At 36.1% G+C, this 21,300-nt stretch overlaps 1 protein-coding gene across 9 annotated transcripts in view; it reads left to right on the forward strand.

Moving 5' to 3' along the window:
• Window positions 1-21,300, forward strand: part of LOC121859095 (protein broad-minded-like) — a 68,119-nt gene that overhangs the window by 13,702 nt on the left and 33,117 nt on the right. For 8 of the 9 annotated variants that reach the window (XM_042355770.1, XM_042355768.1, XM_042355775.1 and 5 more), the window contains exons 6-10: window positions 509-700; window positions 1,788-2,059; window positions 4,235-4,396; window positions 9,103-9,286; window positions 19,361-19,576. In XM_042355770.1, the coding sequence (XP_042211704.1) occupies window positions 509-700; window positions 1,788-2,059; window positions 4,235-4,396; window positions 9,103-9,286; window positions 19,361-19,576 (1,026 nt within the window). The remainder of the gene's footprint in view (window positions 1-508; window positions 701-1,787; window positions 2,060-4,234; window positions 4,397-9,102; window positions 9,287-19,360; window positions 19,577-21,300) is intronic. The other variant, XM_042355777.1, reaches the window with a different exon arrangement.

Genomic DNA, 21,300 nt, shown 5'->3' on the forward strand with positions numbered 1-21,300 from the left:
AAAGAATTCCAAATATTTCACAATTTTCTAATAAACCCTTGTTGGCTCCAAAATACTTTTATTTATTTATTTATTTAATTATTTTAATTTTTTTACGGGGAATAGCCCACCCTAGGGGGGCGGTAAAATAAGAGTAAAAAGAAATTAAAAATTGAAAAGAAAAAGTTTACATTAATCTACACCACGAAGATGCCGGAAAACCAGCTTTTTGAAGTGAGACAGATTGTATGAGTATGGAAACACAGGAGGCAAGGAGGCAGAGCATTCCACAGTTTGGCTGTGTAAGGAAAGAAGGCTGTACTATAACGGGTTATTCTAGTGTGACTGACAGTCACACAGAAGCGGTGGTCACCGCAGGCAAAACGATTGTTACGAACCCGCGGTCTTGCCGGCGGTACACAGGATGCCAAATCCTGTGTTGGGGTTGGGGACCACTGCTGTACAGTATATAAATTCTCTCGTTAACTTTTCAACATTAATTTTCTGAATGTTAGTTTTGTGTGTACAGCCTCCTCTTTTTAGCCAATACCCACCTCCAAGAGAGTATAAGCCTGAGAAGCCCATCCGGTCGATGCATAAGAAACAGAATGAGGTTTGGAGGTTCCTCACAGATACCCGCCATGGTCTTCATGATATAGGTTGGCTCAATCACTGTCGCAAGGCTGTTCGTGCAGTTCTCTCATCTGGAGAAGACATCAAGGTAAGCTGGTTCATATCCACCATACATAATCTTACCATCAAAATTTTTTTATGAGTGTTCTGAACGTTGCCACTGAGTCTTGAGTATGTGAACAAGTTTTGATGATCAGATCATGGAAGATCCTTCAATTTTGATTACTTTCCTGTGAAGGATGGAGAAGATGGACATGTTATATTGATAACTGCTAATGTAGCCATTGTTACAGAATTTATACTTGGGGAAAAAATCTTTACTTATGTACAGTATTTTGAAAAAAAAAAATCTTTACAGAATTATTTTATCACCATAGTATTTACTGTATTCACATAATACAGGTACACCACCGATTTTCCAACACCCTTAGTTCCAAAGCCTTGCCGGATTATCCGTTTTGCTGACCAACCGAGGTCAGGTATAATAATTCAACAATACACTTAAATGTACTGTACTACACTAGACTAAAAAATTTATATCTTGTGCAAACTATGTGATGTTTATACTCAAATTAATCACTATCTTACAAGGATTCCACAATGCAATTTATTTTCTGCTAAGTCTAGTCTGTGACATTTTATAAGATAAAAACTTTAAGCCTAACACTACCTTCACCCCGGCTGGGAGGGAGGGAGGGAAGTTAAGTGCCCCCTCATAATTTTGTCCGGACTAAAGGAGGTGTCGTACCATCAATTCCCGGATAATCAGTGGTGTACCTGTACTGGATACCATTTACAGTATATAAAACAAGGTATTTTGTGTGGAATCTTTCTTATTTTTGTAGTAAGTTATCACATTTTCTCCACATGATCAGAGTACATACTACAAAATATCCCTCCCATCTCACTGTATTTCTCCTCCCACACACTGTATTTACACCTCCCCTACCTCCTTACTCTGTTTTTAATGGTCTTTTATTATTAAAGTAACCATGGCCACATGTTTTCAGCTTTATCTCTTGATGATTCAGCCCTTATTAATTCATGCTATATGGTTTACTGTTCTTTATTACAGGAGGCCTTCAGTATATTTTTTGGTGTTAAGACTGGTACTTCTTTAAGTTTTATTATGAAGGTAAATATCGTTTAATTTTTTTTACCTTGCATGCCCTTAGAGCTGGCTGGTCATGGACATTGTGGACCGTGCTGTTCGGGCTCTTTCATCCTCCACTGAAGAGTTACTGCCTGGCTCCTCCATGTCCCATCCCACCACCTCAGCAGCTTCCACCCCTACTTCCCCTCCAGCTGCCTCCTCCACCACTACATTTAACTTAGTCCCAGGATCAACCCTCTCACCTACATCTTCACCACTTGATCACAATGAGGAAGGTTCAGAATCACAATCACTTTCAGAACCTCAGCAGGCTGCAGTAGATCTAGTGTTGAGGTTAGTTATGTTTAAAACATTATCAACTATTGTTGGTCTACCACCTCTTTCAAGACATTTCCCTATGAAGGAAAATCTTGACCCAAAATATCAATAATTTCTATGACAAGACCAAGTTTACACTAAACATATGATGAAGACTTTCAATGTAGGTGTTCATATCTTAGGCACCACAGTTACCAGATGATTCTACTGCCCCCCCCCCCCCTTCCCCGAAAAAAAAATGGAAGGGGAAGAGATTTTCCTCAAAGGCGATGATGTATTCACAGATTTTTTTTCTGTATCCACAATAAAAGGTTTGTTTTATTTAGAAATTTTAATATAAGCAATGATTTTCAGCTAATAAAGAAAGTACAAAGCTTATGGTAGCAAGTTTGGTTGTTTCTACAATCGTGTCTAATTGGGTACAGTATTGTACTGCCTTAACCAAATTACAACAGGTAGGGGTATGGGAAGTATCATGCTCACAAGTGTAAGCCTAATGCGACACATACAAAATTGCCAAAATAATGAAGAAAAAATGCAGTAACAGAAAAAGTAAAATAATTTCCAATAAGACTAAAGAAAACCATTAATGGGGATCAATTTTGACTTACCTAATCAATAACCCCATAGCCTGGCTGTCTTATGTACCCTATTGATAACTTCACTTTTGTTTAACGGTCTCGCACAACTTGACGCATACAGGCAGCAATGATAATTTCGTCGAGTTGGTACTGATGCCCCAAAGCATCATTCAGGAAAAAAAATATCAAAATTTTTTTGGTAATTACAATTGACGCCTCAGATTTTGGCACTTCATTCTGGTAGGCCTCCTCTCTTGTGGTAATAGATTACTAATTGATTACCTGGCAACAGTCCATAGCACGTTGACCATGAGACATCAGTGTTGTCCCGACAGTGAAGCTAGAAAGCTGAGTGAGTGAACCCTTTAAATTTTATTTTGATATCCACCCAACACACTTGTGCCGTGCACTGTATAGTAATATTAGCCTTTAAAGTGTTTAGAGGTATTTACTAAGTATTCAGTTATTTACTTTTGACAATATTTTACTTACAGTATTCAAATTTGTAACCATCATGTGTATAAAATGTGCCATAATGCCCTTCTGTAGATACAATAAATGCCTGAACTATCCGTAAAAATTATGAAAAGTGTTGTGAAATGTTTTATAAATGTCTATATGAGTGTTTATAATGTGTTCTCAGTTTATTATACGATATTTTATTTGTTTATGTGTGAACTGCATAATGAATTCCCTTTTGTGGATATAATACACTTTTGAGCATCTACCATCACACTTCAAGGTAAGATTATTTGAAAATATAGTTTTATAAGATCTGTGTAATATTACAACAAGGTATAATGTATACCTGTAGTGTGTTTCAATCCAGTATGTATAGCAGAACAGTACACAACGTGGGGATGGCATTGTTTTTCTCTAAAATTGCTCACAGTAAAACCATAATGCTAGCAAAGTTCTAAAACCACCTTAACATACCTAGACACTTGTACATGTGCTAACCAATGGATTAATAAAATAAAGAAAAATATGTGAAAATGATGGTGGAAACTAAAAAGAGAGTGAAAATTTGCAGGATTTTTTTTAGATACTGTAGAGGTATTCCAGGTTTTTCAGTTGATAAATCTTTTTATTACTCATATTGATTTTTTTATTTCATAAATAGAAAGTGTAAAAATTTCCATTTTTGTTGTTATTCTTCTTCTTATCTAACACTTATTGTCCTTACTTGGTTATTTGTTGGTTAAAATACAAGTTGATTGGTTTGAAAACTTTTATACTTGACATCACATCGTCAAAATTAATTATTCTTTTTTCATGTTTTATGTGAAAGAGCAATGAATTGTACATTGAAATGATATTTCCCAACCCTTTATGGTTTGTTATGTAAATAAACATTGCGGCAGCCGGCGTTTGGCTGTGAATTATGAATATTTAACCGCAAAAAAAAGAGGTTATTTTAGAAGTACACGCGAATTTGTATTTTGTAAATTATTGCTGCTCCACTGTTCTTCCTTCATAATCTTACCTTAGAACAAGTTGCCTGAACCAAGGGGGCATGAACTCATAAACCTGAGTAAAATAACTAATAACTGCACATATTTTGTTCTGTGAAATGTAATACTATACTGTACAGTACTGTACTTTGCAGGTATGGCAGTCAACTTCAGGTCCTGAGTGTCAGTGGAAGTCTACGTGAAAATCTCATTGATGTTTTGAAGTATGTGCAGTCAAGGATTCTTCTGTCTTCTGGCGAAAAATGTGATTGGTTCACCATGATTATGTTCCTCATTTATGGTGGGAATGTTGAGAGGTATGATGATGCAAGTGTGAGCTACCTCTTGTTTGTATTTTGTCAGCCAGGGAATTTCTGTTTGGAGTTATGTAGCCATCGTCAGATTACACAAGACTATTCATCAAAAACACATTGTTTTTTGTTACTGTACTACGAGTAGTTATGGGAGAACCTCACATTTAATAATTTAGTAGTTGCCTTTATTGCAATGTTGGAGGAAGACATAACAAGGCTTGGGATAAATGCCCCGGCTTTTCAAAACAAATAGGAAACAAGCCTCTCGTGGCTTTGTCAGCTATCATTGGTTAAATTGACTAAATGTAAATTATTATTAAGTCTAAAGTGTAATTATTATTATTGCAGAAATATATCATTTATTTTATGTATGTGTTGTTACTCCTAGCTGTGGAAAGAGAGACATTAACTGAACTTGCTGGAATTGATAATACTCTATTCTGATCAAACAGTTTTCCTGTAATTTGATTGAATTATAACCAGCACCTTGTTTTTTTATATACTGTACGTACATTCTAAGTAATTTTAATAACCTCATTAATTTTCTGAATCTTTCACTATTGTCACTTCACTAAATTTATCATCCACACATAAAGAACTTACATGGTTTCCAGGTATCCTTATTTCTTCCTCAGTAGTGTCAGATAATTCAAATTTCTTTGCTCAACCCGTAAATATATCATGCAAAAAGCAGCTGTTTTAATAAAAAAAAATTTTAGTGTGTTTGCCTTTGATGTTGATACTGAATTGTTTATTTAGCCAGAAAAATACAGATACATAGGGATAATAATAACAGTATTGACATAGCTGAGCCAATTGAGAGCCTGAGCTCTCTTAATGGCTGTTCAGTTCACTGCTACTTCTGGCAATTTTCTTAATGGTTTTTATTCCACATAGCATTTTCCATCCTCTAATTATCCTCCTACAATATGTTCACCCACAAAACTTTTAGCACTCCTTTGTATCAAAAACTTTTATACATATGGTAGTCTTTGCTTCTTCCATCTTTTTCAGAAAATATCTCAGTGTGGGAATCTGCTCCACATAAATTCACCCTTCCATAAGTTTTTCATGCACATTTCTACTTTTCTCATATTTTTAATTTCCTTACCATGTCCTTGTCGTGTATCACAGTTCCTATACTGAAAGGCTTTATATTAACTACAGTGGTCCCTCAATTAATGAACAGTTCAATTAACGAAATTTCGGTTCATGAATTAGCTCCCATAAGGATTTTTAGTTCCATTAATGACAGCCTTACGAGAGACACGCTTTGTTGTACGCATCAGCTGATCGGCTAGTCCGCCAATACAGTAATTGGTTCTACAGGGAGTTCTGCTATAACGCGTATTTTGATAACGCGAATTTGCTCTAACGCGATTTATGAATTCGGAACAATATTTGTATAACGCGAACGCTTGTTTGCTATAACGCGATTTTTGCTTACTATTTCTCCAATTTTGTGGTATTAACTGTGAATATGGTAAAGAAGAATATCTCCAAAAAGCGCTCTGATGATAGAATTCCCGGTGATTATCGTAAAAGAAAGGATATAACACTTGAAGAGAAGCTCAATGTTATCAACCTCAAAATCACCCTTCTCCCCCATCAAGTTACATTCATATTTTTTCAAGGTAAAGTGTTAAATTTACTGTATGATTTCATTATTAGATATGAATGTAACATTTATTTATACTGTGCTATCCTTTGTGTTAGGCTAAATACTAAATTTTTTCGATTTCGAGTAATCTGCACCTAACCCTATTTTCTCCATAAGCCCTGTTATTTCTATTACGCGATTTTCTATAACACGATATTTTACAAGAACACAATTATCGCGTTATAGCAGAACTACCTGTATGTTTACATTCATTTCCAGTGGAGTAAATATCAAGAAAATTGTGCTCTTGAATATTTTTGCATTTTTTATATTAAGATTATTGGTCATTCTAATTTAGTTAACATATTGATAATATATACAGTACTGTACAGGGAACAGCTTTTGTGTGCCAATCAGCTGATTGAATCACCTACCAACGCTTCTCAGTTTAACTTTGTTTACAGTGGAGTGAACATCCAGTATGTTGGTCTCTTGAATATTTTTGCATTTTTACATTAAAATTATTGGTCATTTTGAAATTTAGTTCACATATTGATAATATACAGTGCAGAAATTATTATGAAACATGAAGGAGGCATTAGAACCAATGCACTCTGTAAAGAATATGGCATGTCATCATCGACTGCCTCTACATTCAGCTGTTTGATATGTGAACAAAGCTGCCGGGAATACGACATACACACCTCGAAGTTAGTTAAAATACAGTACAGTATTCTATTGTTTTTTATTTATTATTATACAGTATACTGTACAGTACAGTACTGTAATTAGTTTATATTTAATGTTTTGTTAATTCTATTACCGGTATACAGTGCTCTGTATGTATATTTTTTCTGTGAGTTGGAACCAATTACCCAATATCCCATTGAAATAATAGATTCAGTTAACAAAATTTTCGGTTAACAACCAACTCTCTGGAACCAATTTTGTTCGTTAATTGAGGGACCACTGTATTTGTATTTAGGTAATAGTGTATATGCACAGTAATACAGTAAAACCTCGATTAGTCGACTTCAATATATCAGAATATGCTTTTTTTGGACTCTGAGGTGCTCTGGAATACCCCTTTATTTATCAGAAATATTATAAAAAAGTCTGGAAAATCGTGCATCAGTCCAGATGGTTTGTGTGTTCGTATGTGCGTGGGTGTCATGACTCAGACGGCCCGTGCCTCAGTCTGAGTCCCACATTCACACATATCACCAGTGCACTCACTTTGCTACCTGCACTCATTTGTGTGAACTTTTAGTGGTTTACTACAAACTTTTGTGTTGTGATGGCTTCCCCTACTCCATCAACGTCTCATGTATACAGTAATACAGTGATATCTTTGTTAGCCGGAACAACTGGTGCAGAGCACTTCCGGGAATAAGAGATTTCTGAGTAATGAGACGACTCTCTCAAAGCCGGAAAAAATCCCTGATCCCCAGAATTTTCCGAAATTTTCCTTGTACAGTAACGGGAAAATTTACTTGGAAGTTCCAGAAATTGCACATAACATCACTTCCTGAACCCGGAAAGAAATCCCCCATCCCCGGAATTTTTGCAGGTACCAGAATTTTTTCATAATATTCCGGAATGATACATTATTTCATCTCTCAAAGCCAGAAAAAATTCCCCATCCCCAGAATTTTCCGGGTACCGGTACTGAAAAAAATTTTCTCAGAATTTCCGGAAAATGACCCTGATCTCTCAAACATGGAATAAAAATCTCCCATCCTCGGAATTTTCCGGACACTTGAGAAAATTTTCCTGGAATTTTTCAGAAGATGTGCCCCTCGGAAAAAATCATTCCCAAAGCTGTAATTTTCTGGAAAATTCCTGCTTTGGGAAAGATTTTCCGGAGGAAATTTTATTATGGCTATTGGAGAGTTCCGGTTACGAGGGATTCCGGCTAAGGGAGATATTACTGTATTAAGTATACAGTAATATCTCCATTAGCCGGAATCCCTCTAACCCAGAAATTTCCCATAGCCGGAATTGAAATTTGCTCAGAAAATTACCCGGTAGTGCTCGGTCCATTTACTTCAGTTTTTTCACTTTCATCAGTGAGTACAGTATAGTACTTTGTAGTAAGTGCTGGGACGCTGGAAAGTTTTAAAAGGAAGATTGATAGATTCATGGACGATACAGGATGGTTGTAACTCCCGACAGGAGCTGCCATGCACAGGCCAACCGGCCTATTGCCGACTCCTTATTTTCTTATGCATATTCATCATGTTTAAGTTAGACATTCTTACAACAAGAGAGAAGCCAGTCTGCCCACTGTCGGAGTTGTTTCTCCATGAATGAGTCAATCAAGAGGATTGCCAAGAAGATTAGAGTCGTAATTTCAGAAAGATAAACATAATTTTCTTTGTATTTTTTTTTATTCAGTTACATGCACACACAATCCTAAATACAGAATGTGCAAAAAAAATAAAAATCATTAGGTTAAAAACATGAAATTATTAAGCATTTCTTTGTGTATCAGCGGGAGGGGGAGTTGCTAGGGGAAGTCTCCAGCTGGGTCCGATTGCTATGGTGAGGCTTGAGGAAGGCCATGCGTGACTCAGCTAGTGTCTGCAAATGGCCGTGATGTTATACTTTCTGGAACTGATTTCATGGACACGCCAGTGCCTCCCTAACATCATGTTTAAGTGAATTTTGTAGATGTATGTGTATTAGTGAGCTACTTTAGAGTGAGTGGACAGTGTAAAACCTTTAAAACTTGTAGGATCTACTTATGAGGTCTCCACTTTTGCACGAGGCAAAATTATCACTTTACAGTACGAAACAGTCATATCAGTGAAAACTTATGTCTAATTTTCTGAAAACGGTTCAGATAAGCAGAGTTAAGTCCGAACCACCCACAGATTTTCTTTTTTCGGACCGACTGGGGTCTGCCATAATTAGTTTGGTTTATCGAGGTTTTACTGTACTGTATAGAAATTGAACAGTGTGTGTATACCCCATGCTTAAAGAAAATTTCAGGCAGAGAAATAAATAAAAAATTTGTTTTATAATTGATGCTTTATCCTTTTCATTAATACAAACTAAACAAATATTTACTATACTGTACCAAAAATTTATGTGTGTTCCTTCTCAGGTGTCGGTGTGCCCTGGCAAATTTGAGTGGATTACTTGTAGGGGCTGTCCTGTGGCCCTCACTCTCAGACTCCCTCACAACTTCCTATGAGATAATGCCAGGAGAGATGACTTTGGGAGGAATCATCCATAATGTCCAGCTGGTTTTGAATCTAGAAATTCCAACTCTACATTTGGCTCTACAGGTACAGTACAGAGATTGATCGATCAGGGAGATTATTAGATTATTAGTTCTGTAATTGGTAAAAGTCATTTAAAATTATAATTAAATATATAATTTTCTACCTTTCTTTTAAACATATAAAAAGGTCAAGGAGAGATCAAACAAGTGTCACTGTCAAATCTGGGCCGGTATACACAAAACTTTTAAGGGTCTTAATAGTTCTGTTCAGTTAAAAAACCTCGGGAGCACTCTTGAGTCCCGTAATAGTCGTCTGTTAGTTGATACCCTGGCGAACCAACAACAACATCAGCGGCGGCAACGCATTTATCGGTAAAGGAGAGATATATTTAATGAATATGGTGTGTACAGTATATATTAAATTTAGTGAGAATATATTGTGTGTATTCCCTCTATATAGCGGAGATCTTCTTTCTTGACTTGGACAATACTGAGAACCAGCGAGTCTCACACTCTGCCACTGACCTCACCTCACCAGGAAATGCAGCATTGACTCTCATGGTGATTTCCAGCCATGCCCTCTTTGGTTATTTTTTTTAACCACCCATCACCTTTTTTTCACATGAAAAAGCCGTTTTTTTTTTCTTCTTCTTCTAAAAACCAGTTTTTGTGATAAAGTCCAGAATGCGACATCTAGCTTTATACCTAGGTATGTAAATGCCTCGCATTAACTCGCCAGGCCAACATACTGGCAATTAAAACATCTAATAATTACTTAAATACATAATATTAGGAGGACACGTCACTACATGGCATTTAATTGCAATTCTCAAAACCCCCTCCCGCACCCTCCATCACACGCATTGCTATTGTCATCTCTTGCCCTAGGGCGAGCAGTAAACAAATGTCAACTCTCGAGACGTGGAAATGGGTGGGATGTCGACTTCGCATTCTGGCTTTTAGAAAAAAAACGGCTTTTTGTTCAATCCAGAATGCGAAGTCTAGCTTTGATTACCCGAGCAGGAGGTGGAGAGGGAGGTGACATTGTGTATAAGGCTCCGCTAGCTTAGGTCCAGATTATAATTATAAACTTTTTGGAATATTTTCCAATATTAGGAGCATTTACCGGAAGGTAAAATGTTAATTTACATATCCCAATTAGGATATTCACTTTACTCTGATGAGGAAGAAGGTCCTGGTTGTGGAGATTGACTAGGTGGGGGAGGGGACCCCAGTACTACCACACGTGAAGCATCTTCCAGAGATAGATGAAGATAGCTGTTTTGAAAGGTTTTTGAAGATTTCCAAAAGCACACTTCTTTGATCTGACTGAGGCTCATTTGCTGCAGAAAGGCCACAGACCCTGCATATTTCCTGGTGTCATGTGCCCAAAATTTCTTACCAGGGTCTGCTCGACTCACTAACTGAGATAAACATTTTGTCATTTGACTAGGAGACAATTTCTTACCATCCTGGGCACAATATATGAGGAACCCTTGTCTCATCCATTAGCCATTTTATCCTGATATGTTGAGCTTGAAAATCCTCCCTTTCATTTTTTCTAAGGAGCTCCATAGGATAAAAAGTGACATCTTCCTCAGAAAATACCAATAATGATGGATTATTGGAAATTGAAATCAGTTCACTGATTCTCATACCTGTTGCTATTGCTAGAAGGAAGGCTGCCTTCTGGAACAATCTGTCCCGGGTCAGATTTATATTGTAATTAGGCCCCATAAGAAATTTAGTAACTTTATCAAGAGACCAAGGTGGGATTTTCTTAGGCCGAGGGGGGTCTCTAAATGAAAAAGGACGATCTGAGCATTTGATAAATTCTTGGGTTCAAAGTAATATTAAGACCCCACACCAGAGGGTCAACCAATGCTGATTTATAAGATGCAATTGTAGATCCTTGAAGGCCTTTAACTCTGAACAGAAAATCTAAAAATTCTAACACCACTGTTCCCGACAATGTGATTGGAGTCATTAACCTGATAATTTGTTAAAAAAATTTCCAAGCTTTCTCATATTGCATAGAAGTTTGGGGTCTATAACCTGCTATCACTTGGTAAACTATATTGGAATTACCCAACAATCTATTTAAGCATCTTTTGAGAAACACCAAGTGTGAAGTGCCAAGGATATCTTGAACTGAGGGTGGAATACCTGGTCTAGACATCCTTATTGCAATTGTAGTGGATGCGGCACCATTCCAACAGATCCAGTCACCACGGTTGTAGGATCCAATATGGTGCAATTAAGAGGACCTTTCCTTGGAAGGATCTGAGTTTGTGAACCTCTTTGGGCAACATTTTCACAGTTGGGAACAGATAGATTGAATTCCAACTGTTCCAATCTATGAGTAGAGCATTTCCTAAAAGATTCGATCATTCCAGAGATACATAAGTTGGCATTGTGTGATTGTTTTGTGAGGCAAAGAGATCTATTTGTGGAGTCCCAAACCTCCTCACTAGACTCTTGAACAGTTTCCATCGATACTGGCCTGAGATGGGACAGTGCATCTGCCCAATTGTTTTGTACTCCCAGTATGTGAGTTGCTTTGAGGTAAAGTGTTTGTGTTACACAAACTTTGAATTTTTTTTCTGACAGTGTGAGAAGGGGCCAAGATCTGGTTGAGTCTTGATGATTGAGACAAAACACTGCCGCTCTGTTGTCCATGGCAAACAGTATCGTCATGTTTTTTAAATTTGGGTTTGCCTACAAAAAGAAAAGGACTACTGCTAATTCTTTTATGATTATCCCAAAGGGAGTAGCTCCACTTCCCTTGACGGAACTCTCCTTTTGAGGAATGGTATCCTCCATCCTATCTCGGATGCATCCGTACAAACGACCAAGTCTGTTTGAGGGGGAACCCAGGGAGATGAACCGATTAGATTGTCCAAATTTGTCCACCATGACAGACGATTCTTGATCTGAATAGGTAGAGAAGAAACAATATTTTGTTTCTGTGAAGCAACTTCAACCCCAGATGAGTTAGTTGCTTCTTCCTTAACGTGCCCAAAAGAACTACTATGGTGGCAAAATTCAACAGACCCAGTAGGTTTTCCCAATCGTGCCAAGAAACCTCTTGCTTTGCACAAAAGGCTTCTATACTTGGTTTATCACATCTGTTACCTTTGCTCCTGGTAGACTGACTGACTGCTGATTGGTGTCCCAATGGAGACCTAACCAATCCAATTTCTGACATGGTAGATTTGATTTGACCTGGTTTATTTTTAATCCTAGGTTTTGAAATAGTACTAGTGTACGTTGGGTCGCCCTTTGACAGTCTTCGAAAGAGTTTCCCACTATCAGCCAATCGTCTAGATAAGCAAAAGTTCTTATGCCCTCCTTCACAAGGATCTCCCTGGGGATGTTTGCCAGTTTTGTAAACACTTTTGGCACAATTGTCAGGCCAAATGGCATCACTGTGAATTGATAACTTACATCCCCCACTGCAAACTCTAGAAACTTTCTGTACCTGGGGGAAACAGGCATGTGATAATAGGCATCTTCGAGATCCACTTTTGAGATCCAAGCATTGGGCAGAAGTAGATGCCTCAGATAATTGTAAGTGAGCATCTTGAAACTTCTTTTGGTAATGAACTTGTTCAGGACGGAAAGATCTGAAATCCACCTCAATTTGTCGCTGCCCTTCTTGGGGACTGGGAACAGGTGAGACATGAAGCACTTCTCTGAGTGCAACAATTCTATCACACCTCTGTTTAACAGTTGAATTACAAATTCTGTGGGTAAGGGGGTTGGTTTCTGCCCTTTTTGGTAACACCAGGGGAGGGCGCCTCAGCCAAGTCTATGTGTGGCCCCCTTTGATTGTCTTGTACGCCCATATGGAAGAAGTCCACCTGTTTTCCCAACCCCCTAGACGACCCAGCTGTCTGGCTTCATTGGAAGGGAGTGGTCGCTGATGTGGTGGAATAAGGTCTCCTTCCACTTCTGAACAAGCCACCCCTACTATATATATATATATATATATATATATATATATATATATATATATATATATATATATATATATATATATATATATATATATATATATATATATATATATATATATATATATATATATATATATATATATATATATATTCGTTCGTTATAGGATTAATCCGTTCCAGGCCCCCAAATACAACCACTTAACACTGAAAAAATTCTGTGGAAAATGTAAAAAATACGGTACTTTATCTTACCTTAGTGTTATTCAGCATGCAGGTACCCCTAAACACTGGCACATCACTATCACTTCCACTGGGAGTCTTGGCTTTAAGGTCCTCAAACAATTGTTTAGCCTTCTCACAAATTATAGCTTCACTAATGTTACCACCTGCCATTTCTTTCTCCTTTATCCACACTAAGAGTAAATTTTCCATCTCTTCAATCACATTACACTTTGCTTTGCTAAGTCTAAAGATTCCCTTAGCCACTTGCACAGTTTTTAACTCCTCTTTATTCTTCAAAATCGTACATATAGTCGATTTAGCCATCCCATATTCATCACTAAGTTTCGCAATGCTTCTTCCATTCTCACGTTTCTTTATAATTTCTTTCTTAGTTTCAAGGGTTATTAGCTTTCTCACTCGCTTTGGACGACTCATTGTTACAATTGTATACTTGTATAACAAAATAGTTATACAAATAAACGCGAATTTCCACATCAAAAGACGAAATTTCAACAATAACAGTGGTGCACTGGCTACACAATGAGACAAAGATGGCGCCTGACGCTCTTGTTGTGGGTCGCGGTACAACAATATTCATGCGCCAGGCGAAATAGTCCCGTATTCATCCGCGTTCGTTGTAGGAGTTGCGTTCGTTATAGCATTCTCAATTTTATAGGTAAAACCGTTCGTTATAGGAATATTCGTAGTAGGATCCGTTCGTTATAGCATATACACGTAGTTCTGCTATAACGCGATAATTGTGTTCTTGTAAAATATCGTGTTATAGAAAATCGCGTAATAGAAATAACAGGGCTTATGGAGAAAATAGGGTTAGGTGCAGATTACTCGAAATCGAAAAAATTTAGTAGTTAGCCTAACACAAAGGATAGCACAGTCTAAAGAAATGTTACATTCATATCTAATAATGAAATCATACAATAAATTTAACACTTTACCTTGAAAAAATATGAATGTAACTTGATGGGGGAGAAGGGTGATTTTGAGGTTGATAACATCGAGCTTCTCTTCAAGTGTTATATCCTTTCTTTTACGATAATCACCGGGAATTCTATCATCAGAACGCTTTTTGGAGATATTCTTCTTTACCATATTCACAGTTAATACCACAAAATTGGAGAAATAGTAAGCAAAAATCGCGTTATAGCAAACAAGCGTTCGCGTTATACAAATATTGTTCCGAATTCATAAATCGCGTTAGAGCAAATTCGCGTTATCAAAACACGCGTTATAGCAGAACTCACTGTATATATATATATATATATATATATATATATATATATATATATATATATATATATATATATATATATATACAGTTAACCCTCACTTTACGCGGTTAATGTAACCCGGAGGGTACCGCGGAAAGCAAGAAACGCGTAAAGTGAATAACATAACATATGGGATTAATTGAAATGGAGTCCAGGCCGATCCCCAAACTCCACTTTTTGACGACACATAACTATGTTGTAGTAAAAATAACATCTTAATTTTATGATGGTACATGCACACAATTAATACTTAAGAGAAATAGAGAAATACAGTCGCCAAGTTAATGTCCATTCAAATAATGGACACGACTCCCTCCCCTCTTCTCACACTACACTGCTGGCTCTTCCCTCTGAGAAATTTTGGGGGAAAACCAGGTATAGTAATAAATAATACCTCAAACTAAAGTTAGGATAATATAATTGACATTGCTGGATTCCTTGTAAGACCAGGAATATTTTGAATATAAATGTCATATATTTTTCACAAAAGATAACATATTTACTCAGATTAAACATTTTATCTAAAATTTGTATGTCTAATGCAAAATATATGATGTTTATATTCAAAATGATCATCAAATTGTAAGAATTCCAGCAATGTAAATTATATTCTGGCCGGGTAATTTGTGTGAATTTTATGAGCTAAAACAAATATCTTCAGTTAATAAAAAAAAATATTCTTCATGACACTATCTGTCAATCAAAGTACCCCACCTTGCCTCCCCCCCTCTTCCAACCATGCGGTCAGTCCCAACCCTCCCCCCCCACCCCCCACCAATCCTCCCTTCAAGAGAAGAGAGTGGGTGAAAAAAATAAATTTTAACATTTTGTATTAAATAATACCTCAGATTAAAGTTAGGAAAATATAATTGACATTGCTGGATTCCTTGTAAGACCAGGAATATTTTGAATATAAACATCATATATTTTGCACAAAAGATAACATACTTACTCAGATTAAACATTTTATCTAAAATTTGTATGTCTAATGCAAAATCTATGATGTTTTTATTCAAAATGATCATCAAATTGTAAGAATTCCAGCAATGTAAATTATATTCTTGCCGGGTAATTTGTATGAATTTTATGAGCTAAAATAAAAATCTTCAGTTAATAAAAAAAAATATTCTTCACACGGTAACAGATGGTCGGTCGCCGGTCCCTACTAGATAAATGTGTGGGAATACCAGACTGTTTACCTTTTTAGTAATAAATAATACCTCAAACTAAAGTTAGGATATAATATAATTAACATTGCTGGATTCCTTGTAAGACCAGGAATATTTTGAATATAAATATCATATATTTTGCATATACAGTATATATATATATATATATATATATATATATATATATATATATATATATATATATATATATATATATATATATATATATATATATATATATATATATATATATATATACAGGAAAAAGGGAAACACTGGAGCACAAAAACTTGGGTACCCTTCATTGTTTGTTGATCATTCTTTTAAAAGGGCTAACAAACTTTTCATTCTACTCAAACCAGGCAAATTCCTACATTTAAGAATATTTTGATTATCTTATCGCAATGAATTTGTCCCGTTAGTTCAGTCCCTTAAATTATTAAATATTAATGTTGTTTTTTAAGTATGACTCAACTATTACTAATATATTAATCAAGAATAGCCCAACCTTGAATGTAAATGGAAGTGTTTACTGCATTCCATGTAGCAATTGTAATGGAAATTATGTAGGTCAGACTGGGAAAGCATTGCAACGCAGAATTAAACAGCACAACTACCATATTAGAACAGCATCTGAAAGCAGTGCACTGTTTGTTCATGTTAGGAACAATAATCATCCCATAGATTGGGAAAACAGCTTAGAAGTGTATAAATCATCATGTGTCACAGAAAGACTTTTAGTTGAAGCAAGTTTGATTAGAGAATGAATTCTACAAACCTTAGTGATGGTCAGTACAAAACTGATAATATGTTACACAAATTTATTTGTCAGTGGTCCAAGGTTAAAAATGCTTTTAAAGCATTTGAGTTTGATGTAGGATAGATGATTAGTGGGTCCCATATTTTTTACCTGATCTTAACATGACGAGTTATGTCGCCCTTTCTTTTAAGCTCCTTTTGTGTTTGTGGTGGTGTTGGTGTGCGGATGAGTGGATGTCAAGTTTATGACCTGACCTCATGTTTAGTAAGGTCACCCTGTGTACTTAAGCCTCTCTCAGTCCATGTAATTCAGTTGCCTCTGAAGATGTCTTGAATAAAGACGAAAGCTAAGGTGCTCCATTGTTTCCCTTTTTTCCTGTTTTTATCTTATAAAATGTTGCTGACTAGATTTAAGAGAATATAACTTGCATTGCTGGAATCTTTGTAAGATAGTAAATAATTTAAGTATAAACATCACATAGTTTGCACAAGAGATAAAGATTTTAGTCCTTTAGTGTAGTACATTTAAGTACAAAATGTGTACAGTAATATGTAGCTCAAAATTATGGCTTTATCACATTTAATTAACATTTAATATTTGTTTAATTTAAGTTTCTAGCAGTCCATTGTGCTTTAGAGACACGGGAGGTTTATCATTAGTGGGTCAGAGGTGTACAGTATTGTTGAATTATTATTACCACAGCTCGGTTGGTCCGGAAAAAATGGATAATCTGGCAAGGCTTTGAAACCAAGGGTGTTGGAAAGTCTGTGGTGTACCTGTAATAGTAAACGAGTTTGTTATGAACAGTTTTGAAGTTAAATGGTTTATTTATTAACACCAAACTTCTATATAATTGATGTGGTTCAGTTAAATGATTTAGTTGAGAAAAAGGTGAACCTCATTTTAATTTTTTTTATTTTGCATACATACATAAAAAGTGAACAAAACTTGATATAATAAACAATGAAATTGATACATCACATATAATAAATACAATAGCACACATTTTATGTACAAAAATAGCTCCATCCACATTCAAACCATCCTTTGGGCAATGCAACACAGTTCAGCCAGGCAGTTATCCAGCTGACTCATGAGATATGTTGTATGCCGTGACAGTACATCTAGGGGTGGCGGGTGGCAAGTAAGCGATGCAGTTACAGCCTCCACACTTATGTTATGTTCACTTCCCACACATACACACCCATGCTCTTCATTTTTCTTATTTTATAGTTTTATATTGCTTTATATCATATTTTCTTTACAGTGATCCCTCGGTTAACGAACTCAATCCGTTCCAGAAGGTCGTTCGTTAACCGAAAAGTTCGTTAACCGAAAAGTTCATTAACCGAAAAGTTCGTTAACCGAAAAGTTCGTTAACCGAAACCATTGTTTCAATGGGTTTTTGGGTAATTGGTTCCAGCTCACCGAAAATTTCCTAAATTCAACAAAAATGGTAGAAAAGTTCACTTACTTTGAGGTGTGTATGTAGAAGGCTCCTGGATGATGATGATGGGAATTAGAATGGGGGTGGAGGAGAAGGAAGAAGAGAAGGCTTTGGGGTGGAAGAGAAGTCACCCCATGGCACCATTTCACCCATAAAATTTTAGTTCTCTTGGTGTATTTTAAGATTATTTTCTTTTAATCAACACTGCACTGCATTATATATTGTCAATATGTAAAATAAATTTCAAAATGACCAATAATTTGCTTGGAAACACAGAAAAAAAGCGTTTAGTTGAAGAGAGTCTCAAGCAAGATGTTACCTCCAGTGAAAACAGAGAGAGACTAACGCCTGTTTGCTGTGTTAAGAGGCTGGATGCCGCGCATTAAACTAGTCACTTTACCTTCAATTATGTTCAATAATTGTTAAAATGACTAAAAAATTGAATATTAAACTTTTAAAATTATTGAATAGTATAAACTTCTTGATATTTACTAAAATAGTAAGGAATTTAAGCCCTAGAACCGATTAATGTATTGGCAGACTGATACTAAAGCTGGTTGCCCGGTCAGTGCAAGCGAAAACATGTTGAGGTCGGTTCGTAAGAAATTCGTTAACCGAATTGAAGATCCTTATGGAAGGCAGTTCGTTAACCGAAATTTCGTTAACCGAGGCGTTCGTTAAACGAGGGGTCACTGTATTTGTAAGCTTATTTTTAAGCCATAGTAGAGTATTGCAATGAGTTTTCCACAAGTTTTATTTTTTCATTATATGTAACAATGGCAACATGCCATCTCACTGGTCACCTCAACCCCAGATTTTCCCCTTTTGAGTGAGTCAAGCTAACACTAAACCAAATTTTGTCCTAACGTAAAGTGAGAAAGGGTGTCAAAATTTATCACTAAACGAAATGAATGTTAAGTGAATTAATGCTAAACGAGAGATACCTGTACAGTATATACATTTATGCTGATAGACAGATTGGCAGAATAAATTATATTCAAGTATCAGATAAAACTACCTATAACTTGTTGTTAAACAGCTAATTCCATTACATGTATCATAGAACTGTAGCTATTTTTTCAACTTACCATTTAGTCAATGCAAGCCAGTGGTTACTTGTTTGTCTGGAGCTTCATCAGGGAGAAAGTGCGAGATATAATCTTGGACATGCTACCCTGGATGTAGATTACACTACAGTATTTATAAGTTAACTACAAATAATTCAATACAATACCATCAAATTTATCTTAGTACTTTATTTGAGCACATCTAAATTACAGTATTTGTTACAGGCTAGTGGTGATACATGCTTGTGGAGTATCATCGGGGAGTGGGTGCGATGCATATTCCTAGGGGTGCTGCCCTGGGTGGAGGTATGTCATTACCTAGTCCTAGTGCTGCTTCAGGGACCTGATTATGCTGTCTATTTTTTGGTGGCACTTCTCAGACATGTGAAGAATATCTTCAACAAGCATGCAGGATCACACAAATCCCTGATTCTTTTGCAGGTATGTTATACCATATACTGTATACCATAATTTATGGTAATCTTTGGTCATTTATAATTTTGCAACAATACTTAAAGATTTTTAATTTTATTGATTGAATTATCCTTCCAATCTGTAAAATTCACCTCAGGATGGGATTTTTTCCGGGAAGATTTATCTGATTGCCCAGAAATCTCTTATTCCCAGAAGAGGTCTGCATCAATTATTCCGGCTAACAGGGCTATCACCAGTACAGTGGTCCCTCCATTAACGAGCACAATTGGTTCCACAGAGTCACTCGTTAACTGAATCAATTATTTCAATGGGATATTGGATAAGTGGTCCCAACTCACAGAATTCCCTTAAAATTAATTAAAAAGTACAAACAAAGTATTGTATACTGGTAATAGAATTAACAATATGTATTTAGGATGGTGTGTGCATGTAAATGAGTAAAAATAAATGAAGAAAGTTACATACAGTATATCTACCCAAAAATAATAGTTGAAAAACTTGCGTTTAAATGTACTACACTGTAGGACTAAAAATTTTATCTCGTGCAAAATATATGATGTCTATATTTAAATTATTTACTGTCTTCCAAGGTTTCCAGCAATGCAAGTAATATACTGTTAATTTTAGTCTGTTACATTTTATAAGATAAAAACTTTAAGCCTAAAATTATCTTCACCCTGCTTTGGGAATGCTGCTTAGGGAGGCTTCTTAGCCCAGAACCCCCAAATTTGTTGTCCGAATCTTCTGAAATCCGGGTCCAGATTTTTTTATTTAAACCAACACTGTTCTGTATATTATCAATATGTTAACTAAATTTCAGAATGACTAATAATTTTTATGTAAAAATGCAAAAATATTCAAGAGCACAACTTTCTCGATGTTTGCTCCACTGGAAACAAAGGTAAAAATAGAACCGATTATTGGCGGACGAGTCGATCAGCTAATGAGCGCACCATAACCTGTTTCTTGTAAGGCTGTCATTAATAGAATTTGTACTCGTTAATAGAACTGAAAGTCCTTACGGGAGGTAACTCGTTAACTGAAATCTCGTAAATTGAACCACTCGTTAATGGAGGGTCTGCTGCAGGGGTGGCCAACCTTTTGTGTGATGTTATCTACTTTTTCCACAGTTACCCTGACGCGATCTAACAGCCTAATATTCACCCATTGCCATAAAATACGCAGATTCGTAGATTGAGAGAGAGTAAACAAATAATATTTTTAAATAACTGTTATGATATATTGTCAACATGACAAAATCATAAACTTACTTTACTAATGAGATGGTTAGCACTGCATGTTGTCTGCTAGCTTTGTGTAAATAGGACTGTAGGCGGTGACTGCTAGCCTCAAGCAAGCATCCAGGTGTTCATCTGACATTGTTGATCAGTATTTGGATTTGATGTGTTTCATGTGTGACAATGTTGATTCACAGAAGTAGGTTGATCCAAAAAATGCTGTGAGGTACATGGCACATTTTCTGACATTGGGATATTTTTCCTCCTGTTGCCCTGGATTTGATCTGAATATCATTTTTAAGCTTCAGAAGCTCATTCTCGACTTCAGATATGTCCATGTTAAATGCTGATGCCATTCTAGATGCAATATCTTCAACATTTGTGATTTTACCAAATGGAAAACACATATATGTATGTTGGAACAGGTTCTATTGTTGCTATATCTTGAAACCGTCTGTCAAAATATGAGGCAAGGTTTTGTACCTGTTCAGT

The sequence above is a fragment of the Homarus americanus genome, unplaced genomic scaffold (genome assembly GCF_018991925.1).
Source record: "Homarus americanus isolate GMGI-L3 unplaced genomic scaffold, GMGI_Hamer_2.0 scaffold50924, whole genome shotgun sequence".
NCBI classification, from domain to species: domain Eukaryota; kingdom Metazoa; phylum Arthropoda; class Malacostraca; order Decapoda; family Nephropidae; genus Homarus; species Homarus americanus.